Source organism: Coregonus clupeaformis, chromosome 6 (assembly GCF_020615455.1).
Source record: "Coregonus clupeaformis isolate EN_2021a chromosome 6, ASM2061545v1, whole genome shotgun sequence".
NCBI classification, from domain to species: domain Eukaryota; kingdom Metazoa; phylum Chordata; class Actinopteri; order Salmoniformes; family Salmonidae; genus Coregonus; species Coregonus clupeaformis.
Genome location: NC_059197.1, coordinates 46,040,536 through 46,062,548, shown reverse-complemented (window position 1 = coordinate 46,062,548; position 22,013 = coordinate 46,040,536). Strand labels below are relative to the sequence as shown.

At 43.1% G+C, this 22,013-nt stretch overlaps 2 protein-coding genes and 1 long non-coding RNA gene across 6 annotated transcripts; 1 reads left to right on the top strand and 2 right to left on the bottom strand.

The window, feature by feature from the left end:
* Positions 1-7,684: 7,684 nt before the first annotated feature.
* LOC121567463 lies at positions 7,685-9,438 on the top strand. The gene is made up of 3 exons (XR_006001110.1): positions 7,685-7,846; positions 8,110-8,265; positions 8,502-9,438. It is a non-coding gene; the product is annotated as an uncharacterized LOC121567463 (long non-coding RNA).
* On the bottom strand, positions 9,312-15,165 carry LOC121567461 (14-3-3 protein epsilon). Of its 4 annotated transcripts, none has more exons than XM_041877514.2 (7): positions 14,951-15,165; positions 13,400-13,599; positions 13,033-13,139; positions 12,470-12,676; positions 12,257-12,393; positions 11,744-11,791; positions 9,312-10,280 (listed from the first exon to the last, which is right to left on the bottom strand). In XM_041877514.2, the coding sequence occupies exons 1-6, from the start codon at positions 15,012-15,014 to the stop codon at positions 11,784-11,786; spliced, it is 723 nt and encodes a 240-aa protein (XP_041733448.1). In that variant the 5' UTR covers positions 15,015-15,165; the 3' UTR covers positions 9,312-10,280; positions 11,744-11,783. The 4 variants fall into 4 exon arrangements, with proteins under 4 accessions (XP_041733448.1, XP_041733449.1, XP_041733446.1 ...); XM_041877515.2 differs by having other exon boundaries at positions 9,312-10,277; XM_041877512.2 differs by lacking the exon at positions 11,744-11,791.
* A 2,391-nt stretch (positions 15,166-17,556) lies between these two features.
* LOC121567460 (adapter molecule crk) lies at positions 17,557-22,013 on the bottom strand. Its single transcript, XM_041877511.1, has 3 exons — positions 21,498-22,013; positions 20,561-21,123; positions 17,557-18,685 (listed from the first exon to the last, which is right to left on the bottom strand). The coding sequence occupies exons 1-3, from the start codon at positions 21,715-21,717 to the stop codon at positions 18,548-18,550; spliced, it is 921 nt and encodes a 306-aa protein (XP_041733445.1). The 5' UTR covers positions 21,718-22,013; the 3' UTR covers positions 17,557-18,547.

Sequence of the window (22,013 nt, the reverse complement as noted above, 5' to 3'; positions counted from 1 at the left end):
TCTGAATTCTTTATTAGATTGGAGTTTTCCGTCAGCAGGGAAATGCTGACCAATTTTGTCCAGTTTGCAAAATAAATCCCATATTCGAGTCGAATTGGTAGAATGCTCGTGCGCCACTTTCAGCGCCTCTATGGCTTTATTAAACTTTTCTTCCTCTAGCCCCCTTTACAGGGAGAATCTGGGCCGCCGGTCGCCATTTCAATCAATATTATTCCGACGCTTCTCCCGACGGTGTCCAGAGTGTTTAGATTTCTTCACCCAGAGCTCTAATACGCCAATTTTAACTATCTTTCAGGTAGTGATACCCACTTCCTGGAGAGTAGTTACAGTATCGTTACCTAATCATTTGGTCACTGGACCTGATACCTTGTATTAGACACAATACTGAAGCTTCTGCCAATTTACTACTGGAGAATACGGGTGACCTAATGTCTTATTCCAGTGTTACGCCTCCATTATCACTGTTGTTGACAACACTCATTACCAGAATTATTCACTGTCGTCTTCCTATTTCCACATGATCTGTCTCGGTTCCCTCTCCCAATAGGGCATAAACCAACCTTTCTCCTTATTGCTCCTTATGTTTAAACAACATTTGAATATCTTTTATATTTTCTAACCATGGATGAGGCTCTCCTCCAGAACTTATAGGCAACCTTTTATACTAGTACACAAGCACGACACCCACACACACTCTACTGCAGGGTTCTTCAATTCCGGTCCTGGAGGGCCGAAACACCTCTGTTTTTCATCCTCTCCTTCTAATCAGGGGCTAATTCAGACCTGGGACATCAGGTGAGTGCAATTAACTACCAGGTAGAAATACAAAACAGAAGTGTTTCGGTCCTCCAGGACCGGAAATGAAGAACCCTGCTCTACTGCCTCACGGCCACTCAGACTTTCGTCCTTCTTATAAATCTCGCAGGGGAATACTCCCACTAGGGACCTATCCTACACAGAACCTACCCTACACTGTAGTGTCACGCATGGATCTCGCCGAGAACTAGCTCCACTCGGGACCTATCCTTATAGAATCTACCCTAAACCATGTATTTCTATGGATCTCGCAGAGGAACACCCCCACTCGGGACCTATCCTTAAAGGAACCTACCCTACACCATATATTTCTATGGATCTCGCAGAGGAACACCCCCACTCGGGACCTATCCTTAAAGGAACCTACCCTACACCATATATTTCTATGGATCTCGCAGAGGAACACCTCTACACGGGACCGGTCCTTAAAGGAACCTACCCTACACCATATATTTATGACCGGTCGTCACACAATGGGCCTACTGAATAAACTCAGGTTTTCTAGGTCCGTATCCTATAATTGTTCAGCCTACGATTCTCATCTCCCCAAGATGTCAGAATGAGTGGTAGCAGGTGTAGGAACTGTACAGGCTCCTGCTCCACTGATTCGGACACTCCAGTTAAATTGTAAATTGTGGTGAACCCTGCTCGCAGCTCCAACTGTTAGGTTCTAAATAAACAGAGTAAAACTCACGGAACGAGTTCAAACCAAGTTTATTCACCCACTGGGTCAAACAGCTGCATAAGAGAAAGACATGAGTCCACAAGTACATATATTTATACCCTCCACTGGGTGGAGTCAACTTCTTGCACACCGAGACAGCCAATACATCTCTGTTGCTAGGCAGGACTTTAGTGATGCCTGCTCTTTCTCACTTCATCTGACTTGACCTCGGCCCAAATTCCTCACTCCTCCCCAACTCACGGCTGTCCTACCTTATCTGTTGACTGGAACCAGACTGTGGCCCTTCTCCTCTCCGTAGGATACCTGAGATTTAACAATAACATGTTCTTCCCCCCTTTCTCACTCAGTAGATTTCAATACCCTCAGTTCTAATATGGTAACATGAATAAGGATATTTCATATTTCAAGTTTTGAAGTTAGTACCCAACACCCTCTATGTAGCATGGCTTTGCTTCTGAATGATATGTAAAGCATTTACGTATTGTTTATGAAGACTTATAAAGCCCTATAAAGCCTTTATAAGTTGTAGTTCGTTTAAAGTGAGACGTTTTTCAAGTTCAAGGGTATAGTTTGTTGTTTACACTGATCACTGTTAAGATATGAGTTTCCAATTAAACAGAAGATATTAATTAACAGAAGACAGGCTCAAGGTCCTTTCCTGGCTGAAGGTTTATAAACACACTTCCTCTTTCTCTTTCTCAATGCTGTCCATCCATCAACACACAAGGTGAAGGAGGCCCAACTGTCTCCCTCTCTCCCTCTCCCTCTCTCTATGCTGGTCTAAACTATCTTTCATGTCCTATCCGCTCACACTGGAAGGGTTATATGAGGTGTGTGTGTGTGTGTGTCAGAACCTGCAGCTGGTGTTAGAGTAGTGTGTGTCAATGTGAGCCAGGCGCGGTGGGAGAACTCCTACACGAGGGGCCAGTGTTCCTGAATTAGGCGTGGACACAACTTGTCACTGACAGAGAAGTCTGTAAGGAAGTAGAGAGGGAATCGCATCCTGTTTGTGTGAGCGAGAGAGTCAGGGGCCAGTCTGTGAGTAAAGGGCACGTTGGCATGGCAACGAGAAGGGACAAGTAGTGGTAGGGTAGAGGTTCAAGAATATACAGTGGGGGAAAAAAGTATTTAGTCAGCCAACAATTGTGCAAGTTCTCCCACTTAAAAAGATGAGAGAGGCCTGTAATTTTCATCATAGGTACACGTCAACTATGACAGACAAAATGAGAAAAAAAATCCTGAAAATCACATTGTAGGATTTTTTATGAATTTATTTGCAAATTATGGTGGAAAATAAGTATTTGGTCAATAACAAAAGTTTCTCAATACTTTGTTATATACCCTTTTTGGCAATGACACAGGTCAAACGTTTTCTGTAAGTCTTCACAAGGTTTTCACACACTGTTGCTGGTATTTTGGCCCATTCCTCCATGCAGATCTCCTCTAGAGCAGTGATGTTTTGGGGCTGTCGCTGGGCAACACGGACTTTCAACTCCCTCCAAAGATTTTCTATGGGGTTGAGATCTGGAGACTGGCTAGGCCACTCCAGGACCTTGAAATGCTTCTTACGAAGCCACTCCTTCGTTGCCCGGGCGGTGTGTTTGGGATCATTGTCATGCTGAAAGACCCAGCCACGTTTCATCTTCAATGCCCTTGCTGATGGAAGGAGGTTTTCACTCAAAATCTCACGATACATGGCCCCATTCATTATTTCCTTTACACGGATCAGTCGTCCTGGTCCCTTTGCAGAAAACCAGCCCCAAAGCATGATGTTTCCACCCCCATGCTTCACAGTAGGTATGGTGTTATTTGGATGCAACTCAACATTCTTTGTCCTCCAAACACGACGAGTTGAGTTTTTACCAAAAAGTTATATTTTGGTTTCATCTGACCATATGACATTCTCCCAATCCTCTTCTGGATCATCCAAATGCACTCTAGCAAACTTCAGACGGGCCTGGACATGTACTGGCTTAAGCAGGGGGACACGTCTGGCACTGCAGGATTTGAGTCCCTGGCGGCGTAGTGTGTTACTGATGGTAGGCTTTGTTACTTTGGTCCCAGCTCTCTGCAGGTCATTCACTAGGTCCCCCGTGTAGTTCTGGGATTTTTGCTCACCGTTCTTGTGATCATTTTGACCCCACAGGGTGAGATCTTGCGTGGAGCCCCAGATCGAGGGAGATTATCAGTGGTCTTGTATGTCTTCCATTTCCTAATAATTGCTCCCACAGTTGATTTCTTCAAACCAAGCTGCTTACCTATTGCAGATTCAGTCTTCCCAGCCTGGTGCAGGTCTACAATTTTGTTTCTGGTGTCCTTTGACAGCTCTTTGGTCTTGGCCATAGTGGAGTTTGGAGTGTGACTGTTTGAGGTTGTGGACAGGTGTCTTTTATACTGATAACAAGTTCAAACAGGTGCCATTAATACAGGTAACGAGTGGAGGACAGAGGAGCCTCTTAAAGAAGAAGTTACAGGTCTGTGAGAGCCAGAAATCTTGCTTGTTTGTAGGTGACCAAATACTTATTTTCCACCATAATTTGCAAATAAATTCATTAAAAATCCTACAATGTGATTTTCTAGATTTTCATTTCTCAATTTGTCTGTCATAGTTGACGTGTACCTATGATGAAAATTACAGGCCTCTCTCATCTTTTTAAGTGGGAGAACTTGCACAATTGGTGGCTGACTAAATACTTTTTTTCCCCACTGTACTGTGCACTGAAGTAACTAACTAACTGGAGTAGGCTAGTGCTATCTCCCAGTGGTTACTGGAAATAGCCATGCCTATGTTTAACCCTAAATAGGAAATCCCTAATATTTCCAATGCTGTTTGTTCCTTCAGTCTGCTCAAAAACAGGTTATCAGCCTCCGACAACGCAGGAAATGTTTTGAATGTAGTTGTCCAAAAGATTAATAAATGTGCCTTTTAATTAGATAACACTGTATTTTGGTACTCTATTTTTTTTTATCTTTCTTACATTTCCCCTACAGTAGGTTAGGTTATATTTGCCATACAAACTTTGAATGGGGCCAAATCCGTGCCGATTAGAGCTAATATTTTTATCTAGCACTAGTTATTGCTGCCCTCTTGTGGTTTCAGATAAAAACACAGGTTTATTCACACCATGAGTCTTACAATGCATGTGAAATTAATTATGGTGTCATGGTAAATCTATTGTACACACACATCTAAAGCCTCCACTGAAGTTAGGAGAATGAAAGCACACCCCACCAGTTGAAACCAGAACCCACCAATGTATAGCTCAAGAAGACTACAAGCAACTAAGCAACTATAGGCCTAAGCCAAACAGAGGTAGTAGCTAGGTGAGTAGTCTCCATACACACTAGGTAAGCGACACATTACACACAGAAGAAAAAACATTGTTTTGAGAAGGACTGAAGTACGAAAGCTGAGAAATCAAGAATTGTCAAATCAATTTAAATCGAAATTAACTTTTTGAAAAGGCATGTTTTAGAGCTGCAGTATACCAAATAATGATTATATAAAAGAACAGCATTACTTTTTGGCCCAATGCAGAAAGTGTTGCCAGCACTGACCATTCTTGATGCGCCTGGCACCTACTACCATTCCCCGTTCAAAGGCACTTAAATGTTTTGTCTTATTCATTCACCCTCTGAATGGCACACATACACAATCCATGTCTCAATTGTCTCAAGGCTTAAAAATCCTTCTTTAACCTGTCTCCTCCCCTTCATCTACACTGATTGAAGTGGATTTAACAGGTGACATCAATAAAGGATCATAGCTTTCACCTGGATTCACCTGGTCAGTCTGTCATGGAAAGAGCAGGTGTTCATAATGTTTTGTACACTCAGTGTATAACACGCTTAATGATTTAAAAAAATGTACATGTCAACTATCATCTACAGCCGTCCTATAAGTCTGATGGACAGATCTCAGGTGAAGGGGGGAAAGTGAAGAGGAAAACAGAGTGTGAGGAGAAGGAAAGTATTCCAGCAGAACTCCTGCCTGTCAGTCCATTGATATTTGACCCCCAGGTGAGGTCAGACATACAGTGCATTCGGAAAGTATTCAGACCCCTTGACTTTTTCCACATTGTTACGTTACAGCCTTATTCTAAAATGGATTAAATAGATTTTTTCCCTCATCAATCTACACACAATACCCCATAATGACAAAGCAAAAACTGTTTTTTTGAAATTTCTGCAAATGTAAAAAATAAATAAATGAAATATGACATTTACATACTGTTAGTATTCAGACCCTTTACTCATACTTTGTTGAAGCAACTTTGGCAGCGATTACAGCCTCTGGTCTTCTTGGGTATGACGCTACAGGCTTGGCACACCTGTATTTGAGGAGTTTCTCCCATTCTTCGCTGCAGATCCTCTCAAGCTCTGTCAGGTTGGATGGGGAGCGTCGCTGCACAGCTATTTTCAGGTCTCTCCAGAGATGTTCGATTGGGTTCAGGTCTGGGCTCTGGCTGGGCCACTCAAGGACATTCAGAGACTTGTCCCGAAGTCACTCCTGCGTTGTCCTTTTGGAACGTGAACCTTCGCCCCAGTCTGAAATTTCCCTCGATCCGACTAGTCTCCCAGTCCCTGCTGCTGAAAAACATCCCCACAGCATGATGCTGCCACCACCATGCTTCACCTTAGGGATGGTGCCAGGTTTCCTCAAGACGTGACGCTTGGCATTCAAGCCAAAGAGTTCAATCTTGGTTTCATCAGACCAGAGAATCTTGTTTCTCATGGTCTGAGGGTCTTTAGGTGCCTTTTGGCAAACTCCAAGCGTGCGGTCATGTGCCTTTTACTGAGGAGTGGCTTCCGTCTGGCCACTCTACCATAAAAGCCTGATTGGTGGAGTGATGCAGAGATGGTAGTCCTTCTGGAATGTTCTCCCATCTCCACAGAAGAACTCTGGAGCTCTGTCAGAGTGACCATCGGGTTCTTGGTCACCTCCCTGACCAAGGTCCTTCTCCCCCGATTGCTCAGTTTGGCCGGACGGCCAGCTCTAGGAAGAGTCTTGGTGGTTCCAAACTTCATCCATTTAAGAATGATGGAGGCCACTGTGTTCTTGGGGACCTTCAATGCTGCAGAAATGTTTTTGTACCCTTCCCCAGATCTGTGCCTCGACACAATCCTGTCTCTGAGCTCTACGGACAATTCCTTCAACCTCATGGCTTGGGTTTTGCTCTGACATGCACTGTCAACTGTGGGACCTTATATAGACAGGTGTGTGCCTTTCCAAATGATGTCCAATCAATTGAATTTACCACAGGTGGACTCCAATCAAGTTGAAGAAATATCTCAAGGATGATCAATGGAAACAGGATGCACCTGAGCACAATTTAGAGTCTCTAAAAACCTGTTTTTGTTTTGTCATTATGGGGTACTGTGTGTAGATTGATTATGAAATTGTTGTATTTAATCCATTTTAGAATAAGGCTGTAATGTAAGAAAATGTGGAAAAAGTCAAAGGGTCTGAATACTTTCCGAATGCACTGTATTCCAAGCTTGGGATCATGATATAATTACAAAATAGCGTTGGGCCAGTAACCGAAAGATTGCTGGATTGAATCCCCGAGCTGACAAGGTAAAAATCTGTTGTTCTGCCCCTGAGCATAGCAGTTAACCCACTGTAACCTGGGCGCCGATGACGTGGATGTTGATTAAGGCAGCCCACCCGCACCGCTCTGATTCAGAGGGGTTGGGTTAAATGCGGAAGACACATTTCAGTTGAATGCATTCAGTTGTACAATTGACTAGGTATCCCCCTTTTCCTAGTTTTACCTGAGTTTCAGTGGAAGCAGTCTCTGTGTGTACACGTCCTGTCCTCCAGGATGTGCTAAAGGAGCTGCTCTTGCGTCACCCTGTAACCAGTGAGGAGGGAGAGGAGAGTCTGGACAGCATATGCACACAGTTGTATGAGCTGGAGAATGCTGTAAGAAAGCCTTATTATACATTGAATACTAACTGAAGAGTTGGCACTGTCTTTAACAATCCTGACAATCATATTAATCCAATAACAGAGAGGTAAACACCAACCATTGGAGGCGAGGGTGCGTCCATCCACGAAGATATGTCGCTTTGACCTTCCAATGGACTTCAGACAGCTGGAGAGTGGGTTGGATGGATTTTCCCCAGATCAATTCAGAATGTGAGATCTGTCATTCATTCACTTGGTGGAAATGACAAGATTTTGGAGGTCATTCTCTTGTGTCTTTCTCTGTGTCCCAGCCAGGCCTCTCTCCACAGGGATATCTCCGCAGGTTCTGTCAAGTGTGTAAGCGAAGAAGCAACCTATACAGGAGAGTCTTCGAGAAGTTTGATAAGGACAGGGATGGACTGCCTTCTCTCAAGGTAAATCCAAATAAAATTGCATAATATAATGTGGTTCCCCCACCACAGTGGATGGCCTGAGAGGATCCCTCACCAGCAGGCGCTGACCCAGCAGAAACAAGTTAGACTGACTAGTTTATGGATGAAATGTGAGAATCTAAATCCATTTAAAATGTATAATCCTGTTACAAAATACTATGTGCAAAACAGCAGCTGTGGACAAATCTATATCGAATCACAATTTACAGACCATGTACAATGGGCTGTGTCTCTCTGTATTGCAGGAAATGGAACGTGGTATATGTAACCTGTATATGACTGATGTCACCGCTGGGCTGCTCCAGCGGCTGGTGGTATTGATTGACGCAAAATCACACTTTGACTGTGTCATTCTGCGCGACATGTGCCCTGTCTGAAAGAATATTTCACTCTCTGTTAATGTAAGTCAGTCTTCTGATTGACACATGATAACCAACTGTCAAATGACAAAATAAACACACCAGGTGCCTTCATATAAATGACATGAACTTGTTCACTTTCACATAAAGAATAAAGAAACAATCAAGAAAAGACTGGCAAATATAAATCCTTATATTCTTGAAAGTTATCACTATTAAATCAACACTTAAAATAACACATTAAATTAACACTTGAAATACATCTGTAATTTTGTTAGGAAAGAAGACATGGAGGAACATTTTGAAAAGGACCGTTTAGAAGAGGCCGACTTCAGCTCACTGATGGGAAAGCTCTGCTACCATAACATTTCACCTCCAACGACTAGACTGTTGTTAATGATTTCAAGACTTACATGTGTTCAAAAAACCTAGACCAGCGCCTCAAAGGTTAGTACTAGGCCCAGTGGTCTCACGTACCAGATTTGATAGGGCTTTCTTTGTAGACACTGGCTGTTGAGACTAGGGCCCCTGTAACCTAGTTAGGGTCTTACAGTCACCTGTCATCGGAGTGTCACGGTGACAATTCATATAAACGTTTGTTGGATTATTTGTCCCCTTCCATTTTAATAAACTTGTTCAAAGCCAACATTCTTCTAATGTAGGCCTACATATTTCCCTGCCATACATGCTCAACTGGTATACAAGTAAAGCACTGTTTCTGTAAATGACAACTGCTAGCAAATAAATGCAATCCATCATTACAAATGTTTTAACTTGACATCTTCAACAAAAAACTCTGATTAGAGATTTGGTATCAGGGCCAACCAACCATGTGCCCTGTGGTTGTGTTAGAAAATCCCTTGTCTATCTCCAACCTTCCTCCAGTGCTTCTCAAATGACAGTGACTTAACATGGCCCACCAAAAATAAATGGGTATACATCCAACAGGCAAGCTTCCATTTTGTGAGTCATTTCTAACCATGTTTAAACACCCAATTCCATGGCTTTACTCCATGGCTTTTTAAAAAGTAAAAACCAAGAAGCATGAATGAATTGTTTGATGCAATCAACACCAACAGACATTTAGGTATGTTTAATTTAGATTGTTTAATGTTAATTCCATGCTGTGTTTCAGAAAGAACAATAGGAGACGCTCTGTGGCTCCAGTCAGATATCCAGTAGTACAAATTAGCTTTAAATTACACATAATGAAGCGAAAAGGAAAGAAAAACTTTAGGAGCTATATAAAGGAGGGGAAAGAGGCTGAAAAATAACTATTCATTAACTCATGCAGGTTTTAAATCATCTATTTAGAACGCTGTCATCTTTCAACAGAAGCCAATCAAGAGCGGTCTTTTACTAAACGCAACAGCGCTCCCTTGGATTTTTAAAACCACTACCAGCCACCATCTGAAATCAGCAAGTATGCGCAATACAGTATTTCAGCACAAAGTACAATCCAAAACATTACAATAGAATCACTATGATGTAAAAGTTAAGCATTTTGCGCCACATGGATATCAAGAATTTTGCCAACTTCCTCTGAAAAACTAAAGTTAACAAAAGCACTTTGTTTAGACTTGCCCTTCAAATGTTTAATGATTTGCATCTCTTTCACTAACACAGAAATATTACAGCTCCCACAACTAATAAAACTATCAGTAATAAAAGTTAATTTCTGTAATTACATTAAGAAAAAAATGTCTCTAAATACATCCAGCAACTGATAAAATAATGAGGAAAGAGCAAAAACAAAACAACGAAAAATAATTTTCAGAACCGCGTGTACCAAGAAAAATACAATAATCCAGGGACTCTTTGCCTTTCCAAAATTGTATTTATTGTCTCAATTAAGTGGTATTTATATTTGAATTGAATTAAAGGGCTATAAAAAAAATAAAAAATAAACTGATTATCTCTAAGACCATGAGGTGTTAGAGCTGCTGAGGAGAGCCACTGTCACTTGGGCCACTGGGGGGGTCTCAAGCTGGCTGTGATGTCTCACTGGGGCTCGTCCTCCACATCTTGCAGCGCCTCTTTGTTCTGTTCTTCACCTGCTTGAAAACAAGAGAAAACGGACAGTGAGGGCTGGGCTTTCAGGTTATGTACACGAGAGACAAACTTAGTCTAGGTGATCAGACTCAGTGCCCAAACATCAAACATATTGAGATGCTGTGGAAGTATTGCATTACTCCTGTGCCAGTTTTAACCTACAGTCTACAAAGTTGAAGGTGGACAGGCCAAAGTGAGCCCAGTGGTGGTTTCATTCAGTGCGTCACAAACATCTTAGCACATGCAGTGAAACTTCAACCACTAACTACAACCTTGTAGGCCATATCAAAAATAACTACTGTAGTGCTTCAATCAAATAAAAATGACATCTTAGACTAATTCAAAAGCTTTAAAATGAAACGTCCTATATAGGCTCTACTTGACAACCTGACAGATGACTTCCGTTTATAATTGAGAAGCAAGTTTGATTTGTTAATTTCCCCATAGCCTACTCATTCCATGATTTATAAGCCATCTAGCTAATACAGTAACATCCTATCTTTAAATCCCTCCTGACAGATCTGCCCAAGACTCACCTGTACCCAAGTATTCTATTCCAACATAAGCCACTATATTGTCCTGGCATTCCGTTGCTAGTGAGACAACTGTCTATTTGTGTCATGCTACAGGATGCCAGGCAGACAGAATGACAGAGCAATTATGGGACTGGATGTAGATAATGTCACCCAGTCAAAGACAGACAGGATATCCCATATAGCCTCTCAACAACTGGTGCCATGCTGTTAGTCGTCCAGTCTCCACAATACACGGCTCTTAGGATAGCTACGGAGATCAGGCACTATCCATCAACAGATCAGGCAGGCGACTACAGAGCGTCAGACTCTACACACAAACCCACGTTCTAACTTGGTGAGACACTTGCAGCCCCACAGAGAAAGCTAGTGCCCTTCACCTGGCCTCCTTGTACCTACAGAGCTGCCCTTCACCTGGCCTCCTTGTACCTACAGAGCTGCCCTTCACCTGGCCTCCTTGTACCTACAGAGCTGCCCTTCACCTGGCCTCCTTGTACCTACAGAGCTGCCCTTCACCTGGCCTCCTTGTACCTACAGAGCTGCCCTTCACCTGGCCTCCTTGTACCTACAGAGCTGCCCTTCACCTGGCCTCCTTGTACCTACAGAGCTGCCCTTCACCTGGCCTAAAATGGTTCCAGCTGAAAGACGATACTCGCACACCAGTACCAAACACCCAATAATCTGTCAGCTGTCCAAGACACGTAGAAATCAGAACATGAAAAAGACAGTCGCTTCAGGTTACCTTCTAACTAAATGCATTACTGATAGACAGGTGATTTTATTTTAAATCACTATGTAAAAAGACTATTCATAAGACAGTGTGTGAATATACAACTTTCCAGAGGACACAAACCAATGGGTGAGTGGCGTTGCAGTGAGTTAGTAGTGAAGGGGGACAGAACAAACTATTCAAACCAAGGCCAGAAAACACTTACAAAGTACAGATTATGGGAAATGAACAGCTGTTTTGTTCCTTTAGGACTCTACACAAACAGAACGAGAGAGGTGAGAGATGAATCAGACAATAAGATGAAGGTTGAAGAAGCTACAGCTTTAGAGGGCAGAGAGAGGACCACTAAGCAATGCGGAAGAAACTGCAAGGTGAAAGACACAAGGTTAGGTTAGAGACGGATGGAGAAGGGAGACGTTAGGGTTAGCATAATGATCCACGTCAGCAGCTCTGAAAAGAGCCGAATAAGCAATAGCACACACCTCAAGGAGATCCAGTGCTACACTTTTCTGGTAGGATAGCATCCGTTTACAAACATTGTAATGGGCTAACAAAAAAATAGCAGAGGCAAACTGCTGTAATATTGTAAGTATACCTCAGACTGGAAGAAATTGAGGAATTGAGCATGTTCTCAAAAAGCGCTTTACCCCTTAATAATATTACCAACTTCCTCCATGCATTCTAAAAGTCCAGGTGTGGGAGCTCTCACTCAGCTTACCATCTCCCTGCATGTCTGAAGTCCATAGTGTCAGGTTGTCACGTAACAACTGCATGATAAGTGTGGAGTCCTTGTAGCTTTCTTCACTCAACGTGTCCAGCTCTGCGATGGCATCATCGAACGCAGCCTTCGCCAACCTGCAGTACAAACATTGGTCTTATGTCACACTTGTATCAAGAGAGTCTATCAAGGAGAGCCGTGCGAGGTACTTGCCTGCACGCGCGGTCGGGTGAATTGAGGATTTCATAGTAGAATACGGAGAAGTTAAGAGCGAGGCCTAGGCGAATGGGGTGTGTAGGTGGCAGTTCGATCATGGCGATGTCGCTAGCAGCTTTGTAGGCGACCAAACTGTTCTCTGCAGCCTCCTTCCTGTCGTTCCCGGTGGCAAACTCGGCCAGATACCTGTGGTAATCGCCTTTCCTGAGGGGAGAGCAAGAGGGAGACGAATCAGTGGGTCATCATGGTGTAAAATGTTCAAAGGCTCCCTGAAAACATGTGAAAAACAACTATGTTCCTAACTCAGGGACGTGATCAGGGCAACCTAAAACATCTCGGGGATAGCTCAGTTTCAATGATCAAAGAATGGAGGATAAATGTCAGAAAAGCAGGAATTCGGGATTTAGCAGGAGGAATCACAATCCCTGCTCTATGCTTTATTCTAGAGCCATTAGAGAAGTGGAATACTGTTCTAACCCGGTCATTAAAAAACAGCAATAACCATCTATCAAGCATCTGTTCCTAAACAACACATCGAGAAAAGGAGAAGAGGCTCGTACATTTTGTAGTAAAAGACCTTGGACTCTCCCGTGTTGGCAGCTGGAATAAGGTGCTTGTCCAGTACATCCAGAATGTCATTACAGATTGACTTCAGCTCGTTCTCAACCTGCAGGAGAAAAAATAACTCAATGAATGACCAGCCACTGGCACAATGTTAGGCACAACAAGCAACAATACACAAACGGTATCATTCAGGTGAATTAGCCTAAACTACTTTATATCAATGACAATTTTCTCCAGTAGAAATGCTACCATATTGCTTTAAGAGTGCTGCAGCTCAAATGCCTCTCCAATCATGTCAGATCTCTCTCGCACCAGTCCTATATGAATGCACTCAGAATGACTCATACTTCTGGGCGTACTCACAGTTTGCCTGTATTCCCGGATCATTTTCAATTTGTCTTCTCCACCTTTGTTCTCTTCCCTTTGTTCAATACTGCTGATTATCCTCCATGATGCTCTCCTCGCCCCAATTACATTTTTGTAGGCCACTGATAGTAGATTTCGCTCCTCGACTGTTAGTTCCACATCCAACCCGGCCACTCTCTTCATGGACTCCACCATTTCTGTGGGGAGCAGAGAGGAAGTCATAAGTAATTGGGGCTGAAAGATCAGATCCAAAATAAAACTATTTGACAAAGTTTGACTTCAGAGATCTTTCTTTCCTTTTTCTTATGCTAAAGTTACAAATGTTTATTTCTCAACAATATAATCCCAATTATAGAAAGTCCTATTTACAATCATCTCTGTCCCTAAACCTGGGCCTATATTCCCAGAGTCGGCAAGCTGATCTATAATCAATGTTGCCAATTCGATCATAATGAATATGATTATAAGGACAGGTGAGACCTGATCCTAGATCAGCATGCCTACTCTGATGTGCTTTATGAATACAGGTTCTTGATCATACAATCTTGGAAGGTAGTATCTGCTGCAACATTTAGGTTTAATTCAGTCATGCCGAGGGATTAATACTACAAGACTACATCTGTACCGCATCAACATATACCCAGTGACAAGGTACAAAATCATATCTTTCAGAAACCGATAGTTACATCAGTGTCAAGAATGAGAGCGGCATGTCTGAAGAATCGCATTTGATTTGAGAGTGAAATAAAGCAGCTAAACTGGTTTTATTTCGGGGCAAATCAAAGTTGCATGTGGCCAGGGTTCCATAGCCAGACAGACATGATCATGCCCTGTAATCACACATCTAATAACAGCTTCTGCTTCATGCCAATTGACAGGCATGTTAGCTAGCTTGCTAACTTAACTAGCTACGTCAAAATGTCTTATCATTGGGGAAGGTTTTGTTTCAGGTCAGTCTTCGATACGTCACACCCAGATAGCACGCTATGGCTAACGTTGGACCACGAGAAGTTTAGTAAACTGGGGTAGGGTATTTGGCTGGCCAACAAATTTACATAGTTATCTAACGTTACATTATAGCTAATACTTTACCATATGTTTACATTGGCTGACATCATTGTTTGGGAAAAGTAATCCCCACATAGCTACTGTAGCACAGCTAACGTTAGGTGGCTAACGCGTTAGCTAACTACCACCCCCACTTGCTTGCTAGCTACCTAGCTCTCGCACCATCAATAATCCGCCATTTTGTATTCTCTTTAAATTATCCATATCGTTAAACAAATCTGGACAGTTAAGTGGCTATAGTATTGGGTAATTAATGTTAGTTACACAGCTAGCTCGTTAACCTAATGCGTTAGCTCACGCTAACTAGCTAGCTAACGTTAGCGCACTGACATCACCGTCCTCGCTCGAGGCCCCCTGCAAGAGGGAGGAGGATGAGTGAGTGCAAGTGTTAGCTATGTTGGTAGCTAACATTAGCTAGCTGGTGAAAAAAAACAGCGGCGAACATGTCCCTCCATTGAATAATACAATTGTGTCTCTTACCGTCATATCTCTCAGCCTGCTCGGCGAGTTTTGCCTGATATACTAAATCCTCCCGATCGCCCATTTTGTTGCGAATAGTCTAGTTTAACTGACAAATTGATAAAACGGGTCGACAGTAGCTGCTATCGTACTAGGTCAATCTGTCGGCTGTTCCTGTGAAATCAACGGATAGATCAGTGGCGTTTCCACCCCACCGGTTGTACTGGAGTAAAAAAAAAAAAAGATGGCGAAAATCTCAATCCGGGAACCTTTCACACCACACACGCATCACCCCCCACTGAGGATCACCCCTTCCCCAGAAAAACCCCTCCCATTTTTGCACGGCATGGCAACCAGTGACAGACAAGTGAGCCAAATGATGAATGAATAACGGCAGTGCAGTTTGATCTCATCAATTTATGACAATCCATAAGATTGATAGGGTACAGTATTTTCATTTGCCAATCCTTTGACTTTAATATGCCATTTAGCAGACGCTTTTATCCAAAGCGACTTACAGTCATGTGTGCATACATTTTAACGTATGGGTGGTCCCGGGGATCGAACCCACTACCCTGGCGTTACAACCCTGGCGTTACAAGCGCCATGCTCTACCAATTGAGCATGTTACATATTACATGCTACAGAAAATAAAAGGTAATTTCACTTGTCTTGAAAGAATATAGTGTTATAATACAATGGCACATTTTGATATCACAATTTCCATTTGCGGTTGCCAACCAAGCCCCCTTATGAAAGGTCATGACTTACACAGGGTTACAAAAATACAATACTTTAAAATATTTATAGGCATGATTGACAACAAAAAATCATTAAAATAAGAGCAGATTACATAAGCAACAGGCATGCACTGAGAGAATGAATGAAAATGCAGACATTATTTAACAGATGTTAATACTGGAGTAACTGAGTAACTAGATACTTAAAAAAAAAACTAGATGATTGCTTCTTGGATTACTTTTAAATTGAGAAAGGATGTTCGCGAAAAAATACATTATGACACCTTTCTGTTTTCTCAATGACATTTAATTCCGCATTGAAAAAAGGCGCAAGTTTAAGTTTGTTCCACCTGAGCAAGTCTGAACTCAAGTCAGAGACCACTATGATGACACACTAAATGCGTTTGATGGTTCCTTTTTATCTGCTTGTAAAGGGGACAGTAATCCAAAAGTAACTGAAAGTAATCAATTTGGGTCATCCAAAAGTTAATACCGATTACAATTTTGGAGAGGTAACTAGTAACTAACTGATTACATCTAGAAAGTAACCTACCGAACCCTGCCCTTAAACAAAGATTGTGGCATAAATTGGCAATAAAACAGTTTGTCAGGTGGCCCGAAAGCTACAATTACACAGAGAAATGGTAAAAGTTTGATGGCAATGGGATAACCCCTGTGGTTTGAGGACAATCCAATCATCAAAAGGTTATACATTCTATTCCTCTGGACTTTGCAGCATCTACTACCCAAAACATAATCTAAGGACAGCACACACTGTATTTTTGATGAGGTACTACATCATTGGAGTTTAATTCGTATTACCATATTACCATTTATGTAGACTTCACACCCTGATAATGCATGCGTTTGGATTTTTCACAGCTGCTTCATAAATTTGGTGCTAAATTACCTTATATTATCCCCCAAAAAAGCCATCACAAGGTCTGCCACAGACAATGAACACAGCAGAAATGACATATTGGAACAGTAAAGAAAAGGCAAGAAAAGTCATTAAAAGGATGGGGTCAGAACTGACAAGTAATTGTAAAAAATAACTGAAGTGCATTCTGAAAAAACTAATTTCACCTCCAGCAACCTCAACACAGACTACTGTATTGATCAACAAAGGCTAAGGCTCAGAGACAGACTAGCACCTTGGTTCTCCCAGCACCGCTCTGCCTAATGCTGTTGCAGTGCACCCTAGTGGCCAGTTCTACTGAAGACGAGGTAAACCATTTCTCAAGTCCCCTCCGCCTAAATCTATGGGAAACCCCTCTAGGAGGTGAAGTTATCCAAGTGAATTTCAGGGGCACATTCAGTGGGGTGCAATGTGTAAGAATGGTCAGATACAGGTTAAATTTATAGTGGAACAGAGATACGCATCTGCTGTGTACAGTAAACTACTTATATCTGTAACATTTGTGATGCTGTGCCAGGGTGCTTTGTGATGCTGTGCTAGGGTGCTTTGTGATGCTGTGCCAAGGTGCTTTGTGATGCTGTGCCAGGGTGCTTTGTGATGCTGTGCTAGGGTGCTTTGTGATGCTGTGCCAGGGTGCTTTGTGATGCTGTGCCAGGGTGCAAACATTTGTCAGTTTTCTACATGATAGGAATGGAAAGATGATTGTCATGTGTCAACAGGTGGACTTAACTGTGATCTCTTAACAACAAAGAAGACCTATTCAAAGTAGACAATCTTAGTAATAGTATGGTGGTTTGTGGATGCATGCAAATTAAAGGGTTTTTAGCTTGCTCTAATACACTAATAAATACGGACAGACATCAATTCTCAAAATATAGTGGATGACAGGAATCTAGAACAGAAATGTGAGAACAGTCAGTGTCAATGCACTGCCTTTACCTTGTAACCAACGTGTACAGGAGAACAAGTAGGTACTACCGTAATCTGTTTTATATCTGACAGCTTGCAAGGAGAAAGCCAATTCATATGAACATTGAGCTTATGTCATATGAAAATGTCATTTTAACAGTCTATCCTTGGCTATGGTATGGCAGAACATTTGCGCGACCCTGGCTGATCATACACAAAAGGCATCTCCACTGTTTAGAACAAGGTGAAAAGTTAACAGCCGTTTGTAAAAATAAAAAATGTTTCAGTGATTCAGAGTAGGAGCGGAGCAGACAAAGGTTTGTCAAAGACAAACACAAAAAAATAAGAGAGAGGGTTAGCGCCTGACAATACCATAAGCACACAACATAGCCTACACATTTGTTGAGATCTCTGCAATAGTGGTGGACTGGCAATGTTACTTCTCGGAAAAACGATGCAGAAATACAAGGCAGAAAAGAAACAATTTCAGCATGTAATGGTTATCAACAATTTCATAACAATATGTTATTTTGTTCTTACAAAAGACTACTAGTTACTTGGTCGTGGATTTGTAGTGAGGATGATAGTTTTGTGTACAATGTAGTGTTATCCTAACGGCTCTCCTCGACAACCAGAGTGTTTCTCCATGGGTCTCTGTGTTTACCATTCCAGTCCAAGATAGCGTTTCTATCTTTCTTTCCCTCTCTCTGAATGGCTGTCCACACACTCCCCACTGTCCTCATCCCAGACAAGGCTTGAGTCTTTCTTATTTAGAAGGGGAATGTGTGTGGGTGCGTGTGTGTTTTGATAGAGCTGACCATGGTGCTGAAGTGGTATAAATACTGGTAGTGTGAGTGAAGATGACACAGCGTAATGATTATCTAACGGGACCAACTGAGGAAGAGGAAGTGGTGTGTGTGTGTGTCTGAGTGTGGCCATGAGGAGGCTGCTGATTGGCACAGGGGCGATGGTGGCAGTGGAGGGAGTGAGTGTGTGTGTCTAAGGGCAGAGTAAGGGATGGGAGGAGCCCAAGGAGCCCAGTGTCCACTCTCAGCTCGCATCGTCCTCAGGGTTGTTATGGTCCAGCAGCTTAACGTGGGTGAAGGGGAAGTGGCCGCGCTTGCCCTTGCACTCGCCCTCCCACTGGCCGTTCACGTTGATCTTTGTCACCTTCACCATGTCGCCCACCTGCAGGAGGAGAAGGACTCGTCAAACAGACAGACATGGCTCATGTTCATTAGGGCACGCTACGGAAAACATTTCCAAACGCTTTTCAACGGAACACAAAAATGTGCCTTTCTTACTGGACAAGTCCAGGGAGACACTCCCCATTTCAGTACGTTTTAGTTGCAGCAAGATAGCCACTTGTGAAACTTTGTGTCTATGTATCGCAGCAGTTCATTTGGCCTCACAAGCACAAATCACAGTGCAACTAAACACAAACCAGTACTGCAGAGGTCCATTTGACGGTTCATCCTGTAGGCCTCTTCATTACAGGTGGACCATTCTTCTAAAGAGAGTGAAGTACTACCATCTACTAAGATGTGACCAGGAAGTGTGTGCAGGGAGCTAATCATTACATTTACATTTACATTTTAGTCATTTAGCAGACGCTCTTATCCAGAGCGACTTACAGGAGGGTTAAGTGCCTTGCTCAAGGGCACATTTACGTCATTCATTAAACCTATATCCTCCTTAGTCATACCACTGGCAAACACCTTTATGGAGGGTAAATATCCTGTTGGTTATCAGTGGAGCGCAGTGCTGACTGACTCTTGGGTGGGTAGAACATATAAACTGTCTGGGAACCAAAAGTAAATAAAAGTAATGCAACATTTTCACACAAGTCTTTGACATTACTTTTTGTCCTTGTAAGCATGTAGCGTAACACTTCAGTCTTTCAAAAGACAGAGGCAAAACAGACTACCTCCAGCCTGTAGCTGATTCCATAAAGACAGAAAGAAGGTCAGAAAGTGAAGATCATGTATCTGTTTCAGTGTTACTGTTCCTTCACTCCCTCCACCTCCCTTCTCCCCTCTCCCCTCTCCCCAAGCAGGTTAGAAGAGGAGAGAGGGGGGCAGCTGAGACTGAGACCGCTGGCTTGACGCCCAGAGGCTGCTCTGGCTCAGAGTAATGTCCTCATAGAAATGAAAGGAAATGTTCCTCTACACAAAGTATTTCCTTCCCACAACGACCTTCGCTTTGGAAGCCCTCTTTCCCCTTCTGGACAGTTTGTTAAGACAGTCAGGGAGGGAGCCTCTGGCAGCATTCTCTAATGAGCTTTAGAGCAGTTGGCCATTGAGTTCAGACTGACTGACCACCACCCTGCATGCACTGGGTCATATTCAATAGAGCACACCCGTAGCAAAACGTTTTGCAATGAAAAACAAAAATAAGCATTGCTTATTGGACAAGATCAGGAAAGTCCCTGCCCGTTTCAGTCCGTTTTCTTCTGTTTGGTGACTAATGGATACGACCCAGACTAACTTGTTTAACAAGCCTGGCGACTGGGACCCTGAGGGGCATGCGACTGGTTAAGAACCTGAGGAGGAAGTCACAGACAACGAGTCACAGAGGTCACATACCAACTCCTTCATTCCTTCCAGCAGTGAGCGGAAATGGAAGACATAACTTGGAATGCCTCACTGGGAGAGAACATAGGGACTTCTCCAGATTATGACTTTACAACAGTTCAAACCAGTCCCAGTAGTGAGGATTACCACTTAAGACACTGATATTGGCATTACAACTATGACGGTACAGACGACAACCATTCAGAAATGTCATCAATTCAATATAATTCTAAATCACTATTAATGATAAAGAATAAAAAGAAAAGGCTGAATAAAAAGGTGATTTGATTCTCTGACCTCATAATTTTGACATAATGCCAAAGAAAATATATGTTGTACAAGACCAGTAATGATTAGCCTCATTGCACTGAAGGCTGTGGACAAAGGAAAATCCATGACAAAATGAAGAGTATCAAAGAATCTGAGAGAGGGATGATGAATAAAGGGAAAGAGGAGATGAGAGAACAAGAGAGCAAAGCTAGGTAGGTACCTCTAAGGCAAGGGCGGTCTTGTCGTAGGCGTTGGGCACCCTCTTCTGGATGGCCCTGGCAAAGACGGGTCCGTTCTGCAGGTTGGGAAGAGATGTGGGCTGGGCGTACTGGCTCGGGTCTAGCAGAGGAGGGCCCTGAACACTGGAGCTGTCTACCGAGCCCACCCCACTGGGACCCCCTGCTCCAGGGCCCCCCGAGGTGGGAGAGGCCGGTCGGTACTTCTCCACGTAGGGCACAGGGATCATCCCGGGACGCCCCTCTAAATTCTTGGCGTTCCACCACTGCTCCTCAGGCTTCTCCAGAACCTGCAGGATGTCACCCTTTCTGAAAGGCAGGTCCTCATCGTCGTTGCCTGGGAAATCGAAGAGGGCACGGACAAACTCGTCTTCTAGCCGCTGCGGCAGGCCTCCAGCACCTGCATTGACGAAGGAAGATTTTTTGGCCTTGTTGACCGGCTCTATCAGAGTGGTGGTGTCCAAGTAGTGGATCTTGTAGAACTCCAGCAGGGAATGGAGGGCGTCAAACTCCTGGTCCCCTATGCGGAACCGTGGTGGCGCCAGGCCTGGGAGAGGAGGGTGGGAAAAGAGGGATGAGTAGAAAAGAAGGAAAGAACAACAGAAACCCTTTCACTGGCCAAAGGTATTAGGCCTTATTAATTGGCATGTGAATTACCACATTTCTGGCCGATAAAAGGCAGTGGACTACATAGTTGATGTCTGGTTAATCCAAATGTCACTGTTTGGTTAATTCACTTGTAGGAAGTTCATCTAAAATTATGTTCCAAATAAAGCCAAATAAACGTGGAGTGGCTTGCTGGATTAATATTTTATCATTGGATTGCATGCGTTATTGTAAATCCGGTTGCATTGAAGTCATACAAGAACGGATACCTTGTTTGCTCCTGTATTCTGCAGCCCCAAAGCATGTCTCTCTTACCTGAGCCAGACTGCCGGTTGTTGCTGATGCTGTTGATTATGTAATGCGAGACTTTGGAATTCTCTGAAACGGACAGCACGTAGTCGCCTGGACTTGTGATAGAGTCTCTCACCAAAAACACTCCATGTCTCTGTCCTTGTAAAAGTGAAACTGCCTCCTGTCTACCTAATCTTCCCCAGTACCAACTTGCACGGTCCTCTGCGTCAAAATTTCCGGCCATGACTCCCACTCCAAAGCCGAGGCTTCACGGGCCTTCCCTTTGCCTCCACTTATCCACAACCAGCATTCAACTCATACAAAAACTTTAGCGCTTAGAACACGTTTGGAAAATAGGCGACATCCGCAACTTGCATATGCCCATCAATTTAAAATCCACAAGCTGGTCCTCGTACAAAACGTGTCTGATCGCCAGATTTAAATGATAACTCACCCAACCCAGTTGTAAAACAATACAATTTTGAATCAAATCTTGTTACTTGTCACAATTAACTTCAAAAAATGAAATGGCGGATCCGC

Bases quoted from the DNA above. Each gene is read 5' to 3' on its own strand.
- LOC121567461 (XM_041877512.2), bottom strand. From the start codon at position 15,014: ATGGGCGATCGGGAGGATTTAGTATATCAGGCAAAACTCGCCGAGCAG. The intron at 12,394-12,469 runs GCAAGTACCTCG...TTTGTACTGCAG, and splicing joins TCACCCGACCGCGCGTGCAG to GTTGGCGAAGGCTGCGTTCG. The intron at 10,281-12,256 runs GTAAGCTGAGTG...CTTGTTTTCAAG, and splicing joins TTCAGACATGCAGGGAGATG to CAGGTGAAGAACAGAACAAA.
- LOC121567460 (XM_041877511.1), bottom strand. From the start codon at position 21,717: ATGGCCGGAAATTTTGACGCAGAGGACCGTGCAAGTTGGTACTGGGGA. The intron at 21,124-21,497 runs GTAAGAGAGACA...CTCCTCTCCCAG, and splicing joins CAACCGGCAGTCTGGCTCAG to GCCTGGCGCCACCACGGTTC. The intron at 18,686-20,560 runs GTACCTACCTAG...CTCCTCCTGCAG, and splicing joins AGACCGCCCTTGCCTTAGAG to GTGGGCGACATGGTGAAGGT.